Source organism: Elgaria multicarinata, chromosome 21 (genome assembly GCF_023053635.1).
Source record: "Elgaria multicarinata webbii isolate HBS135686 ecotype San Diego chromosome 21, rElgMul1.1.pri, whole genome shotgun sequence".
NCBI classification, from domain to species: Eukaryota; Metazoa; Chordata; class Lepidosauria; order Squamata; family Anguidae; genus Elgaria; species Elgaria multicarinata.
Genome location: NC_086191.1, coordinates 1,866,132 through 1,893,318, shown reverse-complemented (window position 1 = coordinate 1,893,318; position 27,187 = coordinate 1,866,132). Strand labels below are relative to the sequence as shown.

Below are 27,187 nucleotides of genomic sequence, written 5' to 3'. Positions count from 1 at the left end.
AGAGCAACATGGACACTGAAGGCATGACTAAGAATAGAGAGATGATTAGTGATTCTCTCCCCAATTCGCTCCAGGAGCAAAGCCGGTCCCTTTCGTGCCGGTTGCAGGGCTGCCACTTCCAGTGGGGAGGAGAGTGCTGTGCTCGGCTCCCCCCGCCTCCTCTGCATCAAGGAAGAAGGGGTGAGGCGACGCTGTCTCCAAGTAAGACGTTCTGCCCAGGAGGACCAGAGCAGCAGCAGCAGCGCATTCTCCAACCAGCTTTCAAGCAACCCAAAGGAAAAACGGCAGCTGGGCTTTCAAACAGTCCACCAGGAGCCCGGAGCAGGTCACGTTCCAACTAAGGTGGGTCACACTAAAATATTATTCTTTAAGAAGAGGGTGGGGGGGTGGAGAAACAAAGGCAAAAACAGAGAGAGAAAGAGAGAGGCAGTTGCAAAGGAGGATAGAGCTCCTTTACTATTAATCACTGCATAGAATGGAGAATTTTGACACAGATGCCGTTGTGTGACAAGCTGCATGTGCCAAAATTCCTTCCTTTGTATGTGGTTGCTCTGGAGCAAGAAGGAGAGATGCAAGAGAGAAAGAACTGAAGATGGCCCACATGTTGTTGCTTTATGATTCTAGGTCCAAAATGCACCTTGCAAGCCTGAAATTGTATAAGGTACTCTCCCTCCCTTGTAAAAGAAAGAAAGAAAGAAAGAAAGAAAGAAAGAAAGAAAGAAAGAAAGAAAAGTATAGCTTAGTTAGAAGCAAAACAGGAGGATAATAAAGAGGAGGGTGAAAAATGGACTAAATGCAAGTTGCAATCCGCCCCGTGAAAGCAGGAACCCAGTGCCAGGCCTCATCTCATTACCATGCTTTGCCAGAAGCGCCACGTGGGACATGTCGGCCGACCAGATGACGTACTTCACCTTGGAGATCTTGACGGAGGCGAGAGTCCTGCAAGGGACAACCATCAGCCCATGAAAGCATCTCAGTCCACAGACGGGATGTTAGCAAAGGGGCCCTTCTCTCCCGATCTCCTGCCCCGGCTTCTCTCGCATCCTGGAGAAGCAGCCCTCCACTGCCCTTTCGCAGCAGGTAAGGGCATCGCAGGCCAAAGGCTTCTATCTACAGGGCTGTGCTGAGCGTTTGCCTCTTCCCCTTCTCCTCCTAGGGTCCCAGGGGAACAACTTCGGCCCCAGCCACTATTGATACCCTATGACAATAGGCACACATCTGCAGCATCTAAAGGAAATTCAGCAGCTGGACTTGGGTCTCCAAAAGAAGCTGCAGCATTTGGAAAGGACCTGGCCAGCCAAGTGTTCTCTCTGGTGTTCTCCCACCTGGATCGCAGCTTCCAACCCAGAGGAAAAGGGCGGTGTTTGAAATAACAAGACCTGGGCAGCTGGTCGTTTGGGGCTTTGGGACAACAAGATGGTGGCTGTAGCCAGTTGGCAGGACCAGGTTGCCCACCAGGTCAGAGGACCGACCCCCGGAGCCCTCCAGCCGCCCGAGGGCCTCACCGTTTCTGCTGCACGTCAAAGAGGGTGATGGAATCGGCATCCCTCAGCAGCAGGTTCCCCGTCCCGGCATAGAAAATCTCATCACAGTTGGGGACCTGGACCTTCTTGGTGATCTCATTTTTCAGGTTCTTAATCAGGATCTGCCGTTGGAGAAGACAGTGAAGGGAAAGGCCATGACACGGGGCACCCAGGGAGGGAGGAAAGATCTCAACACACACACACCCTTGGCTTCCACACTATGAGAATCAGATGCACAGAAGAACAAGCTCTTCACAGGCTCAGGTGCTCCTCAGCACCCTGGCCTTGCCTTTGCCTGGCCCCCCATCACTGCCCCAACGCCTCCATAACGTATTTAAAGCTGCATCCCGCCCACGTAACTTGGAAGGGATCGCAGGGCTGACTCACACACAGACGGGAGAGAGCGAGAGCGGCAAAGCAGGAAGCCCCCAGTTCAGATCCCGTCTCTGCCATGAACTCCCCCAGAAGGCCTTGGGCAAAGCCGCTGTTTTCTCAGCCTCACCCTTCCTAAGATGGAAATAGTAATACTAACCTACCTTAGAAAGCTGCTGCTAGGATTACAAGACAAAGTACATAAAACACGCTAAATTCCCAGAAGTGCTGAACCAGCCTTCGCTAACCTGGCACCGTCTAGATGCGTTAAGATCACAATTCCCATAATCCCCAGCGAGCACAGGCAACATATCCGGAGGACACTATGTCGCAGGAGGGTGTGCTATTCAAATGCTAATTCTGATTAAAATATCCATAGCATGACAGGACTAATTAAGGCCCATTCAAACTAAAAAAAAAACAAGACATATGGCACAAAACCGGCACCCATCTGTAGAACCAGTGAAAGGAGGGGGAGAGACAGTCACGGAGAAGCTGAGCGCCTGTTCAAGTTCAAGCCCGGGCAGCATCTCCAGGAACAGCTGGGGGAGGAAAAAACACCCTCTGGCGCTCTGCCACCAGTCAGCGTAGACTGGCCTGCCCCACGCCGGTGCCTGGCCCTCCATGTCACCTGGGGGATGCTGGGAGTTGTAGTCAAGTACATCTGAAGTCAATGTTCCTAAAAACAAAGGCTCCTCTTGAAACGAACCCACCTTGATGGCTCACCTTATGCCTCTCCCTCAACAAAGACATTACGCTTTTCTTCCTCCAAGTTGCACGTGCTTCTCCCCCGCCGCCCCCCCATCCTGCATCCTTTACTTCTCACAACTACCCTGTGAGGTAGGCTGAGAAGTAAGCGACTGACCACCCAGTAGGCTTTGTGGCCAAGTGAGGATTTGGGGGCAAAGCCTCCTCAGTCAAAGCCCAACGCTCTTATATTTATTTATTTATTTATTACATTTATACACCAGCCCACAGCCGAAGCTCTCTGGGCGGTTTACAAAGCCTGGGTCTCCAAGTGTTGCTGGACCACAGCTCCCATTGTCTCTGACCACTGGCCATGCTGTCTGGGGATGATGGGACTTGCAGTCCGCCACAATGGCTCGGAGGCTCCTTCAGTCCTCCTGGGCGGTCATATCCTTCTCTCTAGGGCTTCTTTTCAGTGGATTGTTCATTGACAACAAGGTAGGTGCATGCGGCAGGGTCTTGCTATTTACTGCTTTACTCTGTACAGCACCATGTACACTGATGGTGCTATATAAATAAATAATAATAATAATAATAAAGACAGTGATTTATTTACTGTGGCACCCCGGTTGTGGAATGAGCTCCCCAGAGAGGTCCGCCTGGCGCCTACACTGTACTCCTTTCATCGCCAGCTGAAGACTTTTTTATTCTCTCGGTATTTTAACACTTAATTTTAACTTAAATTTAACTGTTCCAACTCTGTATTTTAATCTTATATCAATTTTCCTGCGTGGTTTTATCCTGGTTGCGCTTTTTATACTGTATTTTGTAATTGTGCTTTTAACCTGTTGGTTGTTTTATTTTGGTTTTAATTTTTGTGAACCGCCCAGAGAGCTTCGGCTATTGGGCGGTATAGAAATGTAATAAATAAATAAATAAATAAATAAAATTTGTTCCACTGACATCCCGACTTCCCTCTAAGGAGCCTTTCTCCTCTCCGTTTATCCTTACAACAACCCTGTGAGGTAGGTCAGGCTGAGCGTCAGTGGGTGCCCTGAAGTCACCCAGGGAGCTTCACGGCTGAGGGAGGACTTGAACTTGGGTCTCCCGAGTCCCAGTCCAGTGCTCTAACCACTACACCACACTGACTCTCTAAGTTCCTGAGGCGCAGATCCCTGGCGTTTCGGTCCCAGGAGCAGCTGTCCGTGGCTGAGAAAGGGAAGCCAAAGGACTCCTGCCCAGCAGAGACCTTCCCTATCTGTGTCATTACCAGCCGTCCCCAACCTGGTGCCCTCCAGATGTGATGGACTAAAACCCCATGCTGGCTGGGGATAATGGGGTTGCAGTCCAATACATCTGGAGAGCACCAGGTTAGGGAAGGCTGGTGCAAAGTATACAGGCAACTACACACAAGTATCCATACGCAACTCCTGCTTTATAACGAAATCCGTGGTGCGTTAAGCCAATGTGTATCTTTGCCTCCCTTCCTTGAGATCTTACCAAGTTTACTACGTAGTTTAATTAGACCAACTCGATTCCCCCCCCCCCCCGCCCCACTTTCTAAGCTAGTTTTTGCTATTGGGCTGTCGTGCTGCTCTTAAGTTCTGAGTTCAGGCAGGACCAGCTGATCTTTACGCGGAGGACTAGGCCTGCCTTGCTCTAGAGGAAGCTCACTGCCTTCTGAGCCAAGCAGCGCCTTCGTTTCCGGGCCTTACCGAGTGCATCCGATCCAAGACGGCAAAGCGGTTCCGAGCGACCCACACGGCCGTCAGCCCAGAGGAGCGTTTCCCTTCGGGCGCTGGGGAGGAACAAGCGAGAGGCGGAGCGTCAGGCCCTGCCGGCTTCCCTCCAGCTGAGCTCCGGTGGACCAGCTGCTCCCTCCCAGCCCTGCTCATTCACATTCAGCCCCAGGCTACAAGCCCCACCAGGACCCCCTGGCCTTGTTCCCCCCACCCCCACCTTGGATTCTCAAAGCAGCCCACCGCAGGAGCCAAACAGTTGCCTGGGGAACCAGCACCACGGCCGGCTGACAGGGAGGGGACGGCCCTGCTGGATGACACACTGCTCCGTCATGCTAATGAGCGATGCCGCTGCTGCAGCCGAGCCCACCGAGCGACACTCAGGGTCCCGCATCCACCAGCTCCCCCCCCACCGCGCCCTCGATCTGCACTTCCACAGCTGTTCCCTCGCACTGAACCACAGAGCCACGAGTGCCCGTCACGCGCCCTGGGGAAAAGAACGGCACCGAGGGAGCGGCTCCGGCAGCTTTTCACGTGCAGGCGGGGCCCAGCAACACGCAGGCCTCGGAGCAAAAGGCAAACAGAAGCGGCAAGCGGAGCCTCTGCTGCCCAACGGCGGAAACCCTCTGGAGTGGTCGGCATTTAAATAGGTCTTGACAGGAGAAAGGCGGTCAGTGATGCAAGACCGAGTTCAGGTACTCCGTCTTCAGCTCCTGCTTTTGTGTCGGGGTGGGGAGGGTCCTTCCATCAAGGCAGGCCATTGCTGTGGCTGCCCCCACGGCACAGAACACGCTCTCTTCTTTCCCCCACCCTGCTCTCTGCAAACCTTCACATTTGCCCTCTCCTTTCACGAAGAACTGGCTGCTGCTCCTCCCTTCCATCTTTGGAACGTGGTGGGTTTTTTAAAAAAATGTGCGTACGCCCACTGTCTTCTCCCAGGGAATTCCCTGGGGCCAGCTTAGCTGATGGAAGGTGTGGGGGCGGCATGTCATGTCACCTTCGTCAACAACAGGCTCTTTGCAGATTAGGAGTTGTTGTTTTAAGTGTTCGTCTTGCACTGAGGGCTCCATCCCTAGGACGTAAGTATCACGAGCGGAGGCGAAGACGGAGCAGGACGTCCCCACCTCACGTCTCTCCTCCCTTGGCTAGCTTTCGTAGGCCAGCTACTTTTAGCCCCATCTGCAAGGGTAAGGATCCCTGGCCCAGCCTACATGGTCGTTGTACAGATTCCGAAGGAAAGGTGTGTGACGTGCTTTCAACGCTTCGCAGGGGAAGCATATACATTCTGGACATCCAAGCCTACACGTTAACCAACGCTTCCCTGCTTGTACATTGTGGTGGTACTCCAAATCACAAAGGGAGACCACAAGAGCACAGACACCCCTTTCCCAGGATTGGTAAGAGGGGCAAGAAACGTGGTTGGCTCTATCTGCTGTCTCGCAGAACAGAAATGAAGCTGGCATCTCTACAGCCATTCCTATTGTGAAGGAAGTGGTGGTGAAGTGGGCGGCCCAAACCGTCGCTTCATGGTGGCCACACGAACACCCCCTGCCCCAGCCAGACCTTGTGCCAGGATGATTCCTGATCCCAGCAAGGTCAAAGTGTCACCACTGGAGCCTCCACGCCCTGCAGAGAACAGGGAGGCGTTCCACCGCCTTTGAAGCAAATGGCTCCTGGCCACATGACAGCAGCTCATGAATCTGCTAATGGAAGCGATGGCTGCCGGCCTGGCTCATGCATCACCCGAGCTCGCTGCGGGAGCTTTTACTGCTGTGACGTCAGAAGCAGGGGGGACCCAGGTGGAATTTCAACTCCCAAGTGGAAATGAGACGCTAGGAAGGAAGACGTTCCAGCGACGCATTTTGATTTGCAGATCATGCCAGTCTGATCTGGGATTTGCAGAGAGGGAGAGAATGAACACTGGGCACTTTTACAGCCGCTTCGAAAGCGTCCAGGCCTGCCTGGGACGGAGCTGATGTACAAGGAGATCCATCACGACAGGCAAGCCAGCGAGGCGGCCTGCTGCGTGGAGAGGCAGGATGGAGTGTTTCTAATAACTGATTTATAAAATATATATATATTCGCAGCCGTAAAACGGAGGGAGGGACGGACATGAATTTTTCAAGTCCGAAGACCTGCCAATAGCGTGCGGGCGCCACAGGATCAGCGGAGAAGGAACCCAAACGTGACGAGTGGAGGGGGGAAGGGAGCAGATGCACCGCGCACCGCAGGGCTCACCGTCAGGATTCTGGGAATCTGCGTCCTTCGGAATGGTGTAGAGGTCATAGGTGCTGTTCTCCAGGTTACTGGCTCTCTGCGGAGAGGGGAAAGATGAACGGCGTGTCCGTTCCAATCACGCTCACTCAGGACTAGGATTCCTTTCAGCTATAAACATCGTTGCTTTTTATCTGTATCCCACCCAAAGCCAAGGACTTGAGCGCAGCCACATGGCTCTTGATGGCTAAAGAGTCCCTGGATGGAGCCAAAACCCATTTTAAAGTGGCTGCGTTTGGAATACTGTACACAGTTTTGTTCATCTCTTCCCAGAAGAGTATCATGCAGCTGAAAAATGGTGAAGGAAAGAGGAGCCAAGATGATCAGAGAAAGAGCTTACATCTGAGGCTTTTGCGCTTGCAAAAAATCTAACTGGGGTGGGGTTGGGATGATGATAAATATTTATACCAGGCTGGGGAGTTCCTGACCCAAGGGTGACCATCCGGCTTTCCTGATGCTGCAGGTCCCTCTGCATTGTGCCTCTCTCTGCTGCTTGGATAGATTTCTCTCCCTCTGTGTACGCAGGAGGGGGAGAGAGGCCCATGCAGTCAGCCCTGAGGGGCAAAATGCCCAGGAAGGGGTGGGGGCAGCTAAACTGCTCTGCCAGGGGAAAAGTTTCAAGTGGCGGAAGAGGAAAAGAATGACCCTGTTACTTTGCAGCAGACTGGTGGCGGTGGGGAGAGAAGAGAAAGACCCTCTGAAGGGGAATCAGGCTCAGCTGGAGAAAATATCTGGGGGGCGGGGGGGGGGGCTGCGAGAACTGGAAACAAAACCAAGATTGCGCTGCTGCCCGGCAGGGAGTTTCTGGGTGTGGGCTCAGGAGGTGGGCAGAGCGACGGAGGGCAGAAGCCCTCTGCAAATGTCATCTGGAGGGCAGGGGCAGAAAAAAGAATGACCCCCCTTTGCCCTGCAGCAAAGCGGCTCCTAGATGTGTCTCTAGCATGCTGCCTGCACAGCAATAGAAATATCCTCTCGCTCATTCGCTCTCTGCCCTCAGTGCAAGAAATGTTTTAATGTTTACTGTTTTAACTTTTGTGAACCGCCCACAGAGCTTTGGCTGTGGGGCAGTATATAAATATAATAAATAAATATAAAATAAATGCAGCTGACCAGGACATCTGCTTCTGTGTTAGGTCATTTGGTCACAGTAGCCAATTAGAACAAGGGTGTGGACTTCGATGACCTGGGCAGTTTTTGCCCTTGCCTGTCCTCAATGACCGTTCTGGCCGCTGAAAGCCTTTTCCTGTGGCTCAGTGGCCCCTCAGAGATAAAAAGGTCCCTGCCCCTAGGGGGCTTCATACACAATTACGGCTGGTGAGGAGGACGTGGATAGAGAGATTTTCCCCCTCTTTCATAATACTAGGATTCAAAGTCATTCAATGAAATTGGCAGCAAGTTTGAGGACAAAGAAAATACTTCATAGAATTATGAAATTCACAGCCACAAAATGTGGCCATTACTGCATCTGGCTCCAAAGGTGATCAGACAGATCCATGGAGGAGGAGGAAGAAGAGGCCGCCTGTCAATGGGTATTAGCCATGGGGGCTACGTGGACACTTCCGAGTATCGCCCCAAATACCGGTTGCTGACGGGCAAGCGAGGGACGTTGCGGCCTTCCCAAAACCATCTGTGTGGCCGCTATGGAAAGTAGGAGGGAGGACTTGGTGGACCTTCAGCCTGACCCAGCAGGGGAAGTCTTAGGTTCTTAAGGCGGCCGTCTCAGTCAGCCAACTTCCCCAAAAGTGGGTAAGCAGATCGGCCCTGAGGATTGACACCCACACGTGGCACAACTAGAGACCGCAAAAGTGGCCAAAGTTCCTTCTTGTGGCAATAAGAACATCAGAAGAGCCCTGAGGCTGGATCAGACCGAGGGTCAGTCTAGTCATAGAATAGTAGAGTTGGAAGGGGCCTATAAGGCCATCTAGTCCAACCCCCTGCTCATAGTCCAGCACTCTGTTTGCACAGTGGCCAGGCAGCCATCGGCCAGGGACCCACAAAGCAGGACATGGCGCAACAGCACCCTGCTCCCACCCATGTTCCCCAGCAACTGGTGCACCCAGGCTTACTGCCGTGGATACTGGAGGCAGCACACAACCATCAGGGCTAGTAGCCATTGATACGGCCTTCCCTTCCAGGAATGTATCCAACTATGCACTGTGTGAAGAAGTCCTTCCTTTGATCTGCCCTGAATCTCTTCATGGGATGACCCCATCGGGTTCTATTATTATGGGAGAGGAAGAAAAATGTCTCCCTATTCACATTCTCCACACTCTTCCATGCCACCAGGTTGCCCCAACGGTGGGCAGAAAGCGCTGGATGAATGGCAACTTACCGTGCAGAGAAGGACAGCATTCTCAGCTGGGTTATAGGACATGTTGAACACGGGGAACTTGGAGCCGCTGAGAAGGAGAGAGCGGGGAGGTCATGAGTTGCGGCTCCCTATGCCATGGCCCTGGTTTCAGGCAGCGACCAGGACACTGATCCAGAAGAGGTGTCCCAAAGCCCTGGGGAGTCCAGGGGTCTGGCGGGGCAGGCTGCCAGGCACAGACCCAGACATCAACCCAGGACCTAGTCACCCCCACCCCAAGCCACAATCACTGCCTCATGGCCAAGGTAGACACCCCCCCAGGTAAATGTAAAGAGATAAGCGATGGAGCAGAAGGCTCCAGGGATGAGGACTGCCCCAGTGACAGGTAGCAAGGCAGGAGGCTCCGCTGCGCTCCAAGCCTCGATGCCAACCTGGAGCTATCCAACGTCTGCTGCTCCTTCCATCTAACCAAGCCTGCTCCCTGCCCCCTGCCATCTTTTTAGACTTCCTACAGCTGGAGCTGCCCCCCTCCCCACCCAAGAAGAATCCCCACCTTGGCCCATGGGCCCTTTACTGACAGATGTCGGGATGAGAGGCGGCCTGGTGCAGGAAGCCCTGCCCACATGCAGAGCCTGTCAATGGCTGATGACAGGTTCATATGCCGTGGAAAAGCCACTCCTCCACTTTCCCGCTGCTTCAGTGGATTAAGCAAGTAGGCACCACAAAGGAGGGGCAGGACCATGGGGGAAGAACCGGCCAGCGCCGGAGGGGCGGTCGCACCCCTCCCATGTGATCTGCAGCTACCCGAGAGGCGTGGGAGGGAACTGAAGGGAAGCAGGAACCACGACACTCCTGCAAGGCAAGGATCTGACAGGCAAAACGTCTCACTGCCTTCCCTCTAAGGAGTTCAGAATGGTGGTCTTGGTATACCCTCCTTTTAGCCTCACAGCCACTCTGGGAAGTAGGCTGGGTTGAGAAACAGCCCGGAGTGGCCCAGAGTCATTCAGTGGGCCTGGGTTTGGAACGGGGCCTCTCCACGGGCCAGGCCCAAGCACGCCAGCCCCCACGAGCGATGCCAAAAGACCAGAGAACGAGGGACGTCATGCTGTGCTCACAAAGCCGCGCAGCTTTCAGCAACAGGAAAATGAGGCTGCACACAAGCCACCGTGCCGCCATTCCCCTTCTCCTGCCGAGGGTTCTGCTGCCAGGCTGCAGCCCACACCGCCTGCGGAAACCGAGAGCCCTAACGGCAAGAGAAGGAGCAGGCCCCGGCTAGAGCAGCTGTCTTCAACTGCCGCAGACCCAAGACCCAGCTCGGACTCCCGACTGCCATCTGGGAGCCATTTCCACAATTGCTTTGCCGCGACCCACCAGGACTGACCTCACGACCCACTGGTTGGAGAGCCCTGGGCTAGAGGCCCTCCAGCAAAGGGCCCATCCTCACCTTCTCAGCTGCATCACTGCGACGTCTTTGGAGCTGTTGAAGTCCAACTGGCGGAGGAAGCGGTCCTTCACGTAGTAGAGCACGTTCCCGTGCACGGCGTAGGCCGGCCGCTCGCGCTCCAGCTTGTAGACGATCATGCCCCCGTCGTGGCCTGGAGGCAAACGAGGAAAGGCGTCACAACGGGGCAGCCGGGCGAAGCCTGTTGCAGCAAACACGACAAGCAGCCTCGCGGCACCCTGGAGGCTGACGGGTTCATTGCGGCGGAGGCTCCCTCAGGCTGGCGGGCGTCGCTGAAGGGAGATTCAATCTGCTTCGAAAGGTGACGAAGGAGGACGGAACACATGCGCCCCCCCACCTGTTCCACCTTTGGCTCCTCCCCCTTCATCCTCAGCCCTGCTCCAAATTCCCAAATGGTCTCCAAACGTCTCCAGAGTGCTGCAGAATGGCCAAGGCTAAGAGATTTGTCGTGGCGACAACTTGCACAGACTAGAATCCGCTGCTCAGATACATGAAGCGTTCTTCTCAGATCTGCCTTCTTGAATTTCACAGCCTCTGGGCAGCAATGCTTACTTGGTAAAAACAGACAATGCATCAAGTATTTCTGCCCCCTAAGGATAACGCTTCCTGGATCCAATGCTCTAGTTCATAAAAGCCGGAACCACAATAAAACTTTCCGGAGCCAGAGAGACTCTCGCTTGCAGCAAGAGCTGTCAGTGAACCTAGCCTGGATGCCCAGGAAATGATCCCTTTACCTGCAGCGAAGAGGTTGAGGTTCGGGTGAGCTGCCAACACCCAAAAGCGGTCATGGTCCCTGCGGAACGTCTGTACTCCCGTGCTGGAGGGGTGAGAAACGGAAGCAGAGCAATTAACACACAAACCACCAGCGGGACTTTGGGCTTGAAATCTAGGGATAAAGCTGGAAATGAGGAATTAGGACCCAAAAAGGACCGCGAAAGATTCCCAATTCCACAGAGGAACTTGAAAACATAACGCAAATGCACACAAGATTGAACTGTGCAAAGTTGGCGATCCCAGAATAAGGCTGGCTGAGCAAAAGAGAAACTCTGCTGGATCAGACTTTGACGTTCACACATCAAGCTAACCCACGGCTTATTTAACGCATAGTTAATCCATGGTTTGTTGCCCTATCCAACTGAACACATTGGTATGCTTTTATTTCCTTCTTCCTTTGCCTGCTTCCTCTCTGTATCCCAAACGCCTTTGTGATGCTCTAGTACCACCACATTTAAAGCGGTGGAGGTTGTTTTTTTTTTACCACACTTGCCTGCCGCATCTGTAGCTGGGCAAAACAACCCATGAACAACCCATGGTTTTGGGTTTACACATAATGACAACCCAGGGTTCAGACAACCCAGAGTTCACAACCCAACACCAAACCATGGGTTCTCTTTCTAAGTTGCTGGCAGTTAACAAATCGTGGTTTAATGTAGCTGAGTCTGAACATCACATCAAGCCAAGAGTTAAATAATGAGTTAGCATTTTGTGCAAACCAAGTCTTCGAGTCCTTTCAGTCAAGCATCCTGCTTCCAACAGCCAGATGCCCTCCTGGAAAGCCCACAAGCAGGATGAGAAGGCAAAGGCCCTTACCGCTTGGACATATCCCAGACACGAATGCTCTTGTCCTCCGAGTTGCTGAGGATGAGCTCCTGGCGGGGATGGAAGACCGCACAGGAGACGTTGTTGTAATGTCCACGGCAGGTGTCCACCTCCCAGGCTTTCGATTCTAAAGAGAAAGAAGGCTGCGGTCATGATCCAGAGAAGCAAAGCGCTTAAAGAAGGGGAACAGAGCTTGCCTGGGACCCAGCAGGGAACGCCCCACCAGACCTGCTCAGTGACCTCACGAGAGCAGTTCCGATGCCAGGCCTGCTGAGGTGCTCACGCACGGGCCACTGCGCTTGCATGGCCGGAGCGCCAAAGGGACTTAGTACCCCCCTTTCCATATTTACACCCCTCTGGGCACAGCAATTCTGTAATTTATGGACTTTGTTACTACAATTATCCAGACGATTAAACATCCCACTGTTTGTTAATCCTGGGTTGTTTGAGAGTGTATGGGAGCTCCCACAACACTCACCCACGCCTGCTTTACTTCTACTTTGCTGAACAACCCAAGAACCCCTCATTCCTGGGATGTTCCCTGTGACGTCCGAACCTGGAACTCTGGTTTGTTGAGGGAGAAACAACCCAGCATTTTAACCCAAGAGCAAACCATGGGTTAAAATCCTGGGCTGTTCCTCCCTCAACAACCAAGAGTTCTGGGTTCATATGTCACGGAAACAATTCAGGAATGTTCCTGGGTTGTTTAGCAAATCAGAAACAAAGTGGACAAGCAGTTGGGAGCAAACACGACTGCATGCTCCTGCACACTCTCAAACAATGTCCCAACCCAGCCTCTATGTGGAGATGGCCACTAACTTAGAAATCAGGTGCCAGAAGATCACCCAATTTCTTCCTATAAGCCCCCAGAGAAGCAGGGAACTCCACTGCCTTGGGCCATTGGCTCGTGCCCTGCCCTACAGCCGCCAATCCCAGACTGGGACCCCCACCTAAGTTGGCTCTGCAGCAGAAGAGGTGCCTCCTCTTATGCCAACAACAGCATGCTTGCAAAAAGTGCCTCCCTGGGACCAACATGGGCGGCCAACCTAGTCCCAGATTTAACTGAAGCCGAGAGACAGCAACTGAGCCACAACTTGTCGGCAGGCCTACGGGGGCGAGTGGCAATGGCGCCCGTGTCTTTCCGCTCCGTGAACCGTGGAAGGAAAGGTGGCCGCTTACCGTTCATTCGCCAAATCTTGACTTGCCGGTCATCGGCCCCCGACACAATGAGAGGCATGGTGGGGTGGAAGGCAGCCCAGTTCACACCACGATCGTGGCCCTAGAAGAAGAGTCGGACCGTCTCAGAGCAAAGGTGCAGTTAGGGGAGCAGGCAAATGGGAGGCAGGGGGCAATTTTTGCTACTGCTGCCCCCCTGCCGACACAAAGAGACTCCCTAATCGTGTCGTGATTAGGCTCACTAATTGCTATCGTAGAAAGGCCAATACAGCCCTTCCTCTCTGCCCCTTAGCAAAGTCTCTGGATTGCACCCTGGTCAAAGGTGAGAGATAGCTACTGCAGCAGCCCCGTCTGGTCTTCTGGCGTCACACCCTAACCCCCTCACTGCTAATCCAGAAGTCAGCTGCCAAGATCATCCACTCCTCTGACCACATGATGCCCTAAACTCCATCCTTGTCTTGTCTGATCCAGCGCAAACTCCTCATCCTTGCCGTCAGAGCTCTCCATGGCTCTTGCAACCTCCTTTTATATCTTTGCGACCTTTGCCCATGCAGCTCCGCCACCCTCAGTCATGCAAAGGTCCCTCCCTCGCTCCAATAACTGCCCATTTCCCCTTGCTTTACCTTCTGCCTTCCACCACATTTCTCTCACTCATTCCAAATCCTTCACTCAAAGGTCACCTTTCCCCTGAAACCTGCAATCCAGCTCTGAGGCTCACAGATTTTGATGCTCCTCGCTGTTTGGGCCCTAATAGTTTTGTCAGCAGATGCACGTGGATATCCCCCCTCACCACCACCACTCCACAAATCAGGAGTACCTCCAGAACATGCTTCACCACCGCATCGGTTGTGCCAAACAGGTCCACTCCAGTGATCCCCCGGACGTCCGACTCCACAGCTCCAGGGGAGAGGTTCTTCTTCCTCAGGCCTTCAAAAGGTGAGAGGAAGAGAGCAGGGCGGAGCAAGCAAACACGAGGTTACTGAGAGCGTGCGGCAAAATTCGGGGACGGGCCATTTATATAAGCGTAGAACGGACATAAATATGCGAATTGCAACACAGAGAAAAAGAAATCACGTTATCTTCTTTTCCTTTTCCCAAGAAACGTCTACTACAACATGTAGAACATTTCAAATTTCCCTACAGTTTGCCAGGAAGACTGATGCTCCTTTACAATCAGGAAGCAAAATCTGCCAACCTAGGAACGCTGTGGCTGAGTCGCTTGGAGCAGGAGGCCGAAGGTCAAAGAGAAAACATGGAAATGGTGAATCAGGACCTAGCATACTGGATCTTAAGCATTCTGGCTTCTAACCAAGTGTGAAGTGTTAAGAAACAGGGAAGAGGATTTTAACAGAAACGAAATAAATAATAGTAACAACAACAACAATAATAAGGCTCTTAAGATATTAGCATAACCAGACCGGCACTTTCAACACTGCCCTCCTGCTGATCCAGAGGCAACCAAACGGTCTGAGGCTTTAAGAAGGCAGCGCAGGGAACTGAACAACAGGTGGAAAATTTCTGGAGCAACTACACAAATCCAGAGGGAAAGGAGGACACGAACAGAATGAACCAGCTTCTTAATGTTGTGGGATTGAGCAGAGGAGGGAGGCAGAAAGAAAGACACACACACAAATGCACCATAAAGCAGAGTTGTGGGAATTAATATGCCGTGCAGAGCCGTTAAAGACAGACTGAGGAGCCTGACCATGCGAAAGCACTGTCCAACTATCAGGCGCTGGAGTGGAGTTAAAAGCGACCCCACAAGGTCAGGCAAGAACTGGCCACCACTGGCCAGCTGAGCCCACTAGGACACACAGCTTGAGAGACTCCCTACCCATTAGGGACCGGTCTCCCCTTTGGAAGCTCTTTTCACCATGCCTAGAACCTCCCTGTTCCCAGCCTTCTTCTGTCTGGAACAGCACCAAGAGTCCCTGGCTAAGAATAGTAGATGTTAGCTTCAGCCATGAAAAGGGATGCTGGCTTGTCGTTTTTGCAACTCAAACATGGTTAAGCCCCCACCCACCCACGCCAAAGCAAAGTGCAGCGTCCACCTGGATTAAAACAGGGTAAAGGAAAGAAAGGGGGTTATTTCACAATCCTCCAAAAGGTCATTGTTAATCTCACGAGCGAGGCGGCTTCAGTTATGATGCAACCTTTTCATGCATTTTAATACAGCAACCAGAATCCAGACCCAAAACAGCTCCATTCACTCTCCCTCTTTAAGCAGGAGCAAGGGGACATGGCGCTCCATCGCCCTTGACGTGGTGTGGGCCCTGCATGGGCAGTGACAGGGAAGGGTCTCTGCCACTGAGTCTATTTTTTTAAGAGTTGCAGCATGAACCCTCTGTTTCAGAAAAGAAATATCCTAAGATATGAACGAGGCCTAGCGCAGTAAAGCGGCAAGCGGCCAAGTTCCTGGCTCAAACTGGAGCTCACTGGAAAAATTTAACGCAAGCCCTTAGCAACCCACCAGCCACCTGGGACATACAGGTCTACCTCACAGAGTAGCTGTAGGCATGACCCTTGCTTTGTTCTGCAGCCAGCATTTAGAGGGTGGCAATGATGTTAGTGCCAATTAATCCAGCATCTCCAGATGTATAAAGACGCTGTAAAAGTTTCAGGATCTTTCCCATCAGTTCAGGGGGCCGAATTCTGCCAAGAGAGTGAGCGAATGTAGCAGCAAGAGCGCTGGGCAGAAGAGATGATGAGACTCTCCCTATGAGGGAGCACAGATCCTCCCCCACCCCCATCTCCACAGACACAGCTGGGTCATGTCTGAATGTGTGCTACGAAACCCCAGCTGCCTACCCAACCAAAAACTGCAATCCAGAAAGCGGCAAATCTCGCATCCTCGGGTTCTGCTGCAACACGCTCCTCCTTCGAGGTGCACCCAGGAGCTTTGGCTCCTTCACCGCCACACCCAGGACGCACCAGCCTCCCAACTGGTGTGGCTCTTTACATGGTTATATCAGTGACTGGACAGCAGCCCTTCCATAGTCAGCAAGGACCGACGCCCGTCACAGGGGTCTGGGCAGTTTAGGAGCCATTTGCTCAGGATCAAGAACAGCTTCTCAGAACCTGGAGCCAAATAAGACTCAAAGGCCTACATAATTTGGGTGCCTTCACACATAAGCCCTCTTTGTTCATGTTTCTCTGCCACTCACAGTGAGGTAGGATGTGGAAACGTTTATAAAATTATACTTGATGTGGATAAAGGGGATAGAAAACTTTCCCCCCTTTTCCCACCAGAACTAGGGACATCCAATGAAATTCAGGACAAAAGAAAGGGCCTCTTAATTCCCTTTGAGGGACTGGCTAGATGCGGCCCCTGCCTCAGATGGCTTTACATGGGGATGAGACGCATCCAAGGGAGGAGGGCGCCCATCTATAGCCATAAACTGAACCTCCATTTTAGAAGGCAGCAGACCTCTGGATGCCATTTTGGAGCGAAGCAAACAGAGTACCTGTGTGCACACAGGTTGCTACCTTGACACCCCTGCTTGAAGGCTTCCCAGAGGCATCTGGCCCATTGCTGTGGGAAGCAGGATGCTGTATAAAGGCCCCTTCGGCCTCCAGGGTTCATGCTGCCTTCCATGCTTCAGCAACGTGTGGCTGCACACTGGCACCCACATCGGGCTTTATTGCACCTCATAACTGCCAGAGGAGCAGGGCACTGGGAATCCACACACGGGTGCAGGGTGGCAAATGAGCACGTCACCACCTGGTTAAAAGGTATCTACCAAACCCGGCAGAAAAGACAGTGCCCTGCTCTCCAGAACCCCCCTGGCACAGTCATTCAGCAGGGCTGGTGGAACGGGAGCTGCCTCTTGCACTATTCTGAGCACGATCGTGCCTCGCCCAGACACCTGGTCAACAACCCCTCAATCCTCTTCTGCTCCAAGAGAGTTCCGCTTTCAACAACTGCAGTTTTTGGCACGGCGCTGCCGCTGGACAACCCCCTCGACCTGAGCAGCTCACCAGAAATATCCCAAACGCGCACAGTCTGATCCAAGCTGGCCGAGACCACCAGGTCCTCCGAAGGGTGGAACTGGGCACACATCACATAATGGTTGTGTCCAGTTAGCACGCTAAAAGGGAGAGAAGGGGAAAAATGACAACATCAGTGAGTGCTCTCCCAAACATTCAATATTCGAGGGCCAAGATCATTAAGCAAGATAATCTGGAGGGCCACAAGCTGCCCACCCCTGCCTTAAATCCAGCCGCGGCCCTCAGCCTCAACTTCATCTTCACTGTGACTACTTGCACCCCAAGCAGTTTGTGACGTGGTTCTTCTCCCTCATTTACTTTCACAACCACCCGGAGATGTTGGTTGGCCTGAGAGATCCCGACACGCTCAAAGTCACCCAGTGGATTTCATACTTGCGTGGAGTTGCCACAACCTAATCTGACGCAAACCACTGCACCTGCCTTACAGAGCTGTTGTATTCCAGAGAGTGTACCCGATATGCTCCGAACATTCAAAGAGTGCTATATAACATGGTGCATTCATCACCACATTTCACCTACTGATTGAGGAACAGGGGCTCAAGAGTTGCTTTTAAAATACGTTGGGGACCCACAAACAAAATGAACGATTTTCAGGTCTGGATGAAGTTCTGTTTTCAATTACCAAACACACGTCCTTGACTGCCAGTTCCAAACCCGAATCGTCTGATCATCAGAAGCACTTAGGATCCAGGGATATTCCTACAAACGAAGGAGAGACAAATACTTATCCTTCTGCTACGCACAGCTCTGGGGTGAACAGGCAGCCAAAAGGCTTTGTAGAGCTGCGGTCCCAGCACTGTTCTAGACTTCCTAAAGGACAGGCCCATTGACCTGCAGAGCTGCAAAAGTTCTGCTCCAACAGAACTCCAGGGAAAAACAAGACACAGCCAGGACTCGGAGCGCCTTGCTGGACTCACATGATGGAAGAAGGTGGTGCGGATGTAATCCAGGTGCCCCAACAGTGTGAAGAGGCAGCGACGCAGCTTGTAATTCCAGACCTGAAGAAGAACAGACATGGCAGAGTGAACGCTTGGCACTCAAGCTCTCTGCCTTTCCCCACCCTCGTCCCATTTAGTAACAACTCCGGCCATTTTAAACATCCGTCATTCCACAATCAAGTGCCTGCTGAATCAAATGCAAAAAGGTAGGAACTGTTGAAAGATGACACCAACCTAAGAGCAACAGCCCAACAGGATCAGGGCCAAAGATTCACCTACTGCAGCTTTTTGCACCCCACAATGACCAAACAAATGATTTCAAGAAATCCAACAGTATATGGCATGAAGGTGGCACCTGGTGACTGGCATCCAGCGGCAGACGGCCTCTGACCTACGGAGGTTCCATTTAGCTATCATGGCTAACAGCCACTGACAAACTTTTGCCAAGGTGGATTCCTGCCTTGAGCAGGGGGTTGGGCTCGATGGCCTTACAGGCCCCTTCCAACTCTGCTATTCTATGTTTCTCTGTGACTGAGTTTGGCAAGTTAAATCTGCACTGTGTAAGAACAGCGGGCTCCCTCTCTGCTTCCACCCCTCTCTTGGATCACTCCCTTCCGCGTCACAATCTCCTGCTACTTCTTGAAGGGCCGGGCGAGGAGAACCTCATTACCTTAATTTTGTAGTCATCTCCTCCAGACACAAAAAGTGGCTGCTGTTTGTGGAAATCAATACCTCTGACAGGACCTAAAAGACACACAGATGCACACGTGAGATGGCGGTGAGCCAGAGACACACCCAGCAGCCCTGTGTCCTCAAAGGTCAAGCCCAGCGATGTGGGATATATATTTTTCCAGAGCTTTATTGTTCCATGGAAAAAAATTCCAATTCATAAGATTCCTAGTAACAATGAATGGGTGCCAATTGCAAATACAATATGAAGCAAGCTGTTCAAAGACATAGTTAATGTTTTTCAGGTGATTATTCTTATCAAGTATGTGAGAGAATACATATATGTAAATGAAGTACATATATATCTCAGCGTGAAATGAAACTAATATGTTATGAGAGCAAAGGTGTGGGTGCCCCACAACTTCAGTGGGAGAGAGCTGAACTTTGTTGAAAAAGATTAATGATTATCAGCATATTATGCCCAGTTGTTTGGGTTGCTAAAATTAGTCTGTCTAGTTTTCAGTAGCTTTGATTTTTTCCCTTAAATTTAAAGAATGCAAGGGAAATACATGCTATCAACTTTGAATTTTACACGTATTCCAGAAAATTTTTCTACACAATACAGTATTTAATACACATCATGTATGCTTCAATTTTTCCCTCGAGTATTTCAGGTGGGATACTTGTTGTGCACTGAAACAAATAAATTAACATGGGGGTACTTCGTTAGACCCTTCCCCTTCTTCTCCGTGCCCAGTAGAATGTTACCCAGCACAGTATCTTAATGGTACTCCAATACAAGCTGGAATTATGAGTGGCTGGTCTTCCTGTTAAACCGGCAGCTGGTACCACAATTGCTAGTTCCCATTTTTAAAAAGTATTATACATTTTCAACTTCATAGCATGCAATAAGAGCAGAACAGAACAAAACAAAATTCGGACCATGAGCATCTTTATCTATAATAAAGTTATACAACTCTCCTGTTAAAACAGCTCCACTGGCTTCCAGTCTGCTTCCGGGCACAATTCAAAGTGCTGGTTATGACCTATAAAGCCCTATATGGCTCGGGTCCAGGTTATTTGAAAGAACGTCTTCTCCCTTATGAGCCTGCCCGTGCTTTGAGATCTTCTGGAGAAGCCCTTCTTTCAGTCCCGCCATCTTCACAGGCACGCTTGGTGGGAACATGGGACAGGGCCTTCTCGGTGGCTGCTCCAGTGCTTTGGAACTCTCTTCCTGGGGAAGCTAGACTGGCTCCCTCCTTGATGGGCTTTCGGAAGCAGGCTAAAACTTGTTTGTTCCAGCAGGCCTTTGGAGAATAATCTGGCCCTCCATCTACGTTAATGACTTATAATTTTGTTGTGTATTTTAAACATTTTTTTCAATGTATCTTTTAAACTTTGTAAGGCTGCCTTGAGGCCCAGTATTGGGGAAAAGATGGGATACAAATAAATATAATAATAATAATAATAATAATAATGATGATGATGATGTTGAAGCCAGAATCTTTGGAACTTTCAAATTAAGTTTGCTTTGGAGCGGTACAGAAGAACATCTCAGAAACCCTTCTCATAGGCAATGCAAATTCCCTTGCCCATTTAAAATGACTGGATCCACTTCTATTTGCACGTTCAAGTGTACCGTGACACTGTGATTTGCAGCAAGCTGTAAAACAAGACACTACAGCCCCACCCCCTCACATTTTACAGAGGCTCCTTCACACATGTTCGCATTCTAAGTCGGCTCCACTTACCATCATGTTCATCAAATTTGTCAATGAGCGTACACATCCGGTAGTCCCACAGCTGGATCACTCCATTGTGCAGGCTTGTTAAGATCCAAGGCCGCTTAGGGTGAAAGCTCAGCCCTGGAAAGGCAGACAGAAAAGGATGTTTCCAGACAAATGTTTGTGTTTTGGAGCCTAACTGTTATTTCTGTTGCAAAACGGCACCTTTAACACACAGCCTTTCTGCAAAGCATATGAGCCAACTACATAGTTGGGGCTGTTTCATCTGCCCTAAAATGTGCTCCTGTGTAATTCCAAGCTACCAATGCCTCCCATTAGCAATGCCAAAACCTGCCTTGGTGGTTAACGCCGTTGTACCATCACGCATTGCATATACATATATATTCCAGTGCATACCCGTGAGGTACACGTAACTAGGATCACATGGACTTTCCCATCCTCAGTGAATGTGTCCAATTCTCCTTTAAAACTCTGATGACAAGTTGTGGTAAAGTTGGTAAACAAATCTTGTAAGCTAGTAAGGTCTTGTCTGCTGAAGGCATTTCTTCTATTTTGTTCTGTGTACCCCTCCCACCTAGTCCCTACCGTGACTATGCCCCCCCCCACAAAATTCAAGGGATTCTGCTTTGAAATAAGGCATGTTTCCCAGAAAAATCACTGGGATTCTGGCAGCGTGGCCACGTCCAGTGGAAGCCACAGCCTCTCAAGCCACATAGGGTTCTTGTGAGGATAATGGACAGAGGAGAACTACATACACTGCCTTGAGCTCCTGGAATGAAAAGTGGGGTATAATAAATACAGTATATAGATACTTACTATATTATACAGAGTACAATGAGAAATTAGGATGTTTACTGTAGAAGATGTGTGCTGATTGGAGTAATTGCTGTACAGAGTTCGGCTAATTTTAATTTTTTATGTAGTAATGTGTGATAATATGTGTTCGGCTAAAACCCATTCAGGGTAGCCATGAATAAAATTTGTATTTGTACTTATCTATATACTTCAGTTTGATGAATACCCTATATATACATGTACTGTTCTGATATATTGGTAAATAAGTATCCTTTCTTCCCCCATTTTTCTATGTTTACTGTTAAATCATCCGCGGTTCATTAAAAAAAGCTTCTTATAGAAGAAATGAATACATTAATTCTGTAACTGAACACCACATTTATTTGGGAAAAAATGGTTGTAATCCCATGGCTTTGTAAATGAAAGGTGAGTCCATGGTTTTGACTGCAGCGATTATACTGAGTATATAAGTTTATATTATAAAATTATATACCACAAGGTATTATATAATAAATACATAGATACCTAGCTCTATCTATATAAATGCAAAAAGGGAGGTCCTTCTTTTTTTATCTTAGCGCTCTTTATTTTATGGAGAAAAGCAACTAAAGTTAGGAGGCTCTGAAAAATCTGAATACAGTGATTGTCATGTTAATCTGTTGTGCAGTTTTCCCTCTCCTCTCACAAAGTACTACTCAACGAAATTGACGGGCAGTAGATCTGTGAGCAAATGGAGAAAAGGCTGCATATATGCAAGTACCATCTGTCAACTGTTATTTTACCTGGCTTATTTTAAAGTTGTTATATTAAAGCTGCTTATTTTAACGTTTAGGGTGTTTTGTATAATTTGGTACTAATAATAATAATAATAATAATAATAATAATATATATATATATATTTATTTATTTCTTACCCGCCTCTCCCTTTGGATCGAGGCGGGGAACAGCATTAGAACAGGAATCAATACATCTTAAAAATTCTTGATTTAACATTGAACTGGATAGGCCTGCCGGAAAAGGCTAGTCTTTAAAGCTGCCTTAAAATCGCACAGAGGATTAATATACTTTTTATGCTGTAAACCATCTTGGGAGGGGGCACAACAGAGCCTTAAGAAGGCAACTAGAAATAAATAAAACAGACTATCAGCAAACGAAAGGATATATATAAGGGTGCAATCCTGTGCATATTTAGACAGAAAGAAGTTCTACCATTGCCAGCATTTCCCAGTCTGGGTCGTGCTGGGAATTATAGGACTTTTTTTCCCCTAAGTAGGGAGACCGTCTAAGTGCTTTAGGGTGGATTCCTGCATTGAGCAGGGGGTTGGACTCGATGACCTTGTAGGTCCCTTCCAACTCTGCTATTCTATGATACTATGATTCTACGGGTAGAGGGAATTGTGCAGGACACGGAATCATGGGCTCAAGTTAAAGGAAGCCAGATTCCAGCTGGACATCAGGAAAAACATCCTGACTGTTAGAGCAGTACGACAACGGAACCCGTTACCTAGGGAAGTTGTGGGCTCTCCCACACTAGAGGCCTTCAAGAGGCAGCTGGACAAGCATCTGTCAGGGATGCTTTAGGGTGGATTCCTGCATTGAGCAGGGGGTTGGACTCGATGGCCTTGTAGGCCCCTTCCAACTCTGCTATTCTATGATTCTATGATAAGTATGCACAGGATCGCACCCTAAATGGCCCTATTTTACACATTCAAAACTTTTGTAAACCTCCCAGAGAGCTTTGGCTATGGGGTGGTATATAAAATGCAATGAATAAATCTCCTTGTCCAGGTGTATCTTTGACATCCCTCACAGATGCACTGCATAGGTATGCATGATCTCAAGCACCTATAGAGATGCCTGAGACCCTATTCCGACTTACCTGGGAGTAAGCCCCACTGTTCTCAATGGGGCTTACTTCTGAGGAGACACATGGGGGATTGATGGGTCCCGTGGTATGAAGAAGGAGGAGGAGGCCTTTCGAGCTGGCCAATGACAGGCAGCGCTGAGGGGCCACATCCACTGTCAGCCCCACTGAAGCCTCCATTCATCTCAATGGGTCTACTCGGAGTACAGCCCAGGGTTTTGTCTGCCCCTGCTGAGGTGGCGCAGCCCCCGCTTGTGACCCCCAGTAAAAAGAGCACGTCAGCCTGCCGTTCTACACGTGTTTACTTGGGAGTAAAACGCATTGAACTCAATGGGGCTTACTTCTGAGTAGACCCCCGAGCAGGCCCGCGAATGAGGGGCGGGGTGGGCCGTACCTTTCACGCGGGCAGACTTGGTCTCGAACTTGGTGAGCATCCTGAGGCGCCTCTCGCCGTCCCCTCAGGCCTGGCAACTCCCGCAACAGCCGCCGCCGCCTCCACGTCACCGCCGCCGAGCTCCGGCCACCTCAGCACTTCCTCTTCCGGCCAGGGAACCACAGAGAAGACGCGGAAAGACGGGCCTTGCCGTGGAGGAGCGGCCCCTGGAGGCGGAGGAGGGAACGCCAGCGTTCGGCAAGCCGGGCAGCCGCAAAGGAGGGAGGAGGAGCAAAACCGGAAGGAGCCGCCGCCCTGGACCATAGAGTAGCGCCGGCCGGGCAGCAGGCCATGGAGACGCGGCTAGAGCGGCCCGGCAAAGAGCGGAAGCGGAAGCCGCCGGGGAGATGGCGGCTTTGGAAGAGGAGGAAGAAGCGGCGGCTACCAGCTGCGCCCGGAGAATGGAGGGAGCTGCGGGGCGGCTGCTCCGAGGGCTTCTCCTTTGCGCCTTGGTGGCGGGTGAGGCAGCCTGACATAAGCAGCTGTGGAGGCTGTGCGTGGGGGCCCTCAGGGGAGCTTATTTTGCCTCGCCGGCGGTTCGCCAAAGCCCGCGCCTGAGCCTGCTTAAGGGAGAGCAGCTGTAGCCCCCTCTGACACCGGGTCTCTTGTGTGTGCCTACTTTAGCCTTCCCCAAGCCGGCCCTCTCCATTTGTGTTGGACTACAAACCCCAGTATCTCCCATCTGTGGGATGCTGGGATTTTCAGTCCACCACAACTGGAGGGCGCCAAGTTGGGAAGGCTGTTATAGTCCCCATTTAACTGGAACCTCAAGGTCCAGCAAGCTGAGTCAAGTGCACAGTAGTGGCTCTGGGGAGCCGTGCGCACCTTGTGGGATTGAGGAGCTGAGGGCCTCCGAGCGCATGACTCGGGCTGAACATATGGTGTCAGTATCAGAGCTGAGCTCGCAGCCCTTCTGCACAAAAACCCACTTGTGGTTCCTGATCCTCATCCCCAGATTTCTTCATTTCAGCAGCAAAGAAAGGGAAGGGAAGAAAGTCTGTTGTTGCTGTTGTAGCTAAACAATTGGGAGTCAGCTTTGCAAATCGCCCAGAGATCTGCCAGTCGATTTCTATCTGCTTTCTCCTCACCCTTCGCCTGGGTGAGGAAAGAAAAGAGAGTGGTTTCTGTGTGTCAGGCAGAAATTCAAGCGGTGCATATTTCAGCAGTGTCGTTAGAACAATAACCACATTTGAGTGGGAAGTGGATGGCCTGTGCAAGGAGAGGAATGGGATGAGCGCAGCCCTGTTGATTCTCTTGGAAGCTTCCGGTCCTGTCAATCGCAGTGACGTATTGCCGATATACAAGCTGCTCTTCTTCGCTGGTTCCGTCCCCACCTGGAAGGCCAGACTCCGAAGGTGGTGATGTGAGGCTGCTGTCCTGCCCCATGGCCCGATGGCCTGTGGGACACCGCAAGGGTCCATCTCGTTTCCAGTGCTTTTAATATCTCATGAAACATTGGCTGAGGTCGTCCAGGGATTTGAGCTTAGATTGCGCCGGTGTGACGATGATGCACAACCCTTCCTCTCATCCTCATCATCCAATTTCAGGGAAGCCATAGAAATAATAAAACGGTGTTTGGAGTCAACGCAGGAGTGGATGTGGGTTAACGAGGTGAAACTCAATCCGACAAGGCAGAGGTGTAATTAGTCTGGAATGGATGGGTGAGGTAGTTCAACCTGTTCTCAGTGTGGTTTCCCTCCCCCTTGAAGAAGCAGATCTGTAGCTTGGGGGGCATCGCTGGATCTCTCGTTTTCCCTAGATGTCCGGTGGCAGGAGTGGCTGTGGTTGTCAGGGGTACCTTTTATCAGCTTGGGTTGATGCACTCGCTATGGTCTTTATTATTGTACTGCACATAGGGCTGCGTATGAAGGCAGTCTAGAAAGTTCATTTGGTCCAGAATGCGGCAGCCAGGCTTTTGTTCAGAGCATAAAATTCTTATTTTACATCAGCTCCATTTACTACTGGTCTCATTTCTAGTTGCTAATTCTAGCCTTTAAAGCCCTAAATGGCTTAGGACCAGGTTGTTGTTGTTGTTATTATTATATTTATTTGCATCCCGCCTTTTGCCCAATGCTGGGCCTCAAGGCGGCCTAGGTTTCCTAAGGAACCGCTTGCTCTCAGGTGGATCTGCCCAGGAATTCAGGTCAGCGTCAGAGGTCTTCCTTTCGGTGCCCTCTTGGGAGATTTTGCAAATGAGCACAAGAGACAGGACCTTCTCTGCTGTGGTGCTGCAACTCAAGAATGGCCTCTCAATTGAATTTTGTCAGGCTTCCTCTTAGTGTTTCTTTCAGAAACGAAGACACATTTATTTGATGGGCATTAAATGTGCAGCACTTAGTTTTATGGCTGCTAGTTTTTAATGTGTGACGTCTTTTGCCCTTGCCAACGTGTTCGTTTTATGTTTAAAGTGTTGGTCGAATTATTCTTTCTTTGTTGCTTTTAGAAGTTGTTTGTTGTAGCTGTACTTTTATTGACTATATTATTGTGGTTGTGCCAATTTGGGTACTATTGGGTACTATTCGTAGAGAAGTGGAATATAACGTACGGTGTTGTTGATGAAGAAGAACTCGTGTTCTTCCTGAAGGTTCAAGGTTCTCCAACCTGATGTCTTCCAGATGTGTTGGAATACAACTCCCAGCATCCCCAGCTAGCATATGAAGTCCAACACATCTGGAGACACTAGGTTAGGGAAGGCTGCTGTGTAGGAAGAGTAGGCAGCCCAAGGTTCTCCAACTGTTTTGGACTACAGCTCCTGCAATCCGTGCCCATCCGCTATGCTGGCTGGGGCAGATGGTAGTTGTAGTCCAAAACCTCTGGAGGGCTGCATGTTTCCTACCCCTGCTCTATAGTACCAGCCATCTCCAACCTGATGCTCTCCAGATGTGACCGTGCAGGTTGTGGGATTACGAGAGAGTTCATCCAACACGTTTAGAGTGTCCCAGTTTGGGGATGGCTGCCCAGTCTGGGCCTGACTGGGGAAGAAGCAAGCAGCTTTCTGACTTAAACAGGAGCGTAAGGGAAAGAGAGAGTGGAGTCAGGGGCGGGTGTTGCTTAAGCAAGTGAAAAAACCATAGCTTGGCTTTCTGACAGGCAGAAATCCGTCAGGGACATTTATGGCGGCGCGGTTCTCTATGATTCAACTGATTATCCCGCTTGCTTCTTCTTCCCCTCTGCATGTGCTGGAGTGTGTTCTAAGCGGGTCTCCCTTCCTCACTGGACGTTTCACAAAGCCCTAGCTTGAGCGGGGCAGAGAAGTCACAGGAGCAGTAAGCAAAAGGATTCTGCCGCATGACAGGCAAAAATCCATCAGAAATGCGCCTTTCCGATAACAGTGGATGATAGTTAATAATTACACGTGCATTGTGCCTTTTCCCTAAGGAGAGCAGGGTGTTGTCGTCTCAACAACCCCTGCGGCTGTCTGATAGTGCCGGTCCCAAGGTCACCCAGGCAGCGTCACAGCTGAGTTGGGATCTGAACCGAACCCTCCTTGGTCCAAGTCCAGGCTTTGTATCTGCTACTTCACAGTGACTTTTGGCTTGGAGATGAGTCTGTGCCTGAAGCGGCAGAAAAAGATTCTGCCGTTTGAGCATCTGCC

At 50.7% G+C, this 27,187-nt stretch overlaps 2 protein-coding genes across 2 annotated transcripts in view; one reads left to right on the top strand and one right to left on the bottom strand.

Annotated features, from left to right (window-relative positions):
• Positions 1 to 23,671, bottom strand: part of COPA (COPI coat complex subunit alpha) — a 45,895-nt gene extending 22,224 nt beyond the window's left edge. The window contains exons 1-16 of the mRNA XM_063146198.1: positions 23,554 to 23,671; positions 20,507 to 20,620; positions 18,757 to 18,830; positions 18,066 to 18,146; positions 17,771 to 17,847; positions 17,119 to 17,228; positions 13,958 to 14,067; positions 13,144 to 13,243; positions 11,956 to 12,091; positions 11,100 to 11,182; positions 10,348 to 10,498; positions 8,928 to 8,994; positions 6,560 to 6,635; positions 4,298 to 4,380; positions 1,506 to 1,645; positions 854 to 939 (exon numbers count right to left, since the gene is read on the bottom strand). Of these exons, the coding sequence (XP_063002268.1) occupies positions 854 to 939; positions 1,506 to 1,645; positions 4,298 to 4,380; positions 6,560 to 6,635; positions 8,928 to 8,994; positions 10,348 to 10,498; positions 11,100 to 11,182; positions 11,956 to 12,091; positions 13,144 to 13,243; positions 13,958 to 14,067; positions 17,119 to 17,228; positions 17,771 to 17,847; positions 18,066 to 18,146; positions 18,757 to 18,830; positions 20,507 to 20,620; positions 23,554 to 23,593 (1,528 nt within the window). The 5' untranslated portion in view covers positions 23,594 to 23,671. The remainder of the gene's footprint in view (positions 1 to 853; positions 940 to 1,505; positions 1,646 to 4,297; positions 4,381 to 6,559; positions 6,636 to 8,927; positions 8,995 to 10,347; positions 10,499 to 11,099; positions 11,183 to 11,955; positions 12,092 to 13,143; positions 13,244 to 13,957; positions 14,068 to 17,118; positions 17,229 to 17,770; positions 17,848 to 18,065; positions 18,147 to 18,756; positions 18,831 to 20,506; positions 20,621 to 23,553) is intronic.
• A 255-nt stretch (positions 23,672 to 23,926) lies between these two features.
• The window catches only part of NCSTN (nicastrin), a 28,048-nt gene continuing 24,787 nt past the window's right edge, over positions 23,927 to 27,187 (top strand). Inside the window, exon 1 of the mRNA XM_063145898.1 lies at positions 23,927 to 24,051. Within this exon, the coding sequence (XP_063001968.1) occupies positions 23,940 to 24,051 (112 nt within the window). The 5' untranslated portion in view covers positions 23,927 to 23,939. The remainder of the gene's footprint in view (positions 24,052 to 27,187) is intronic.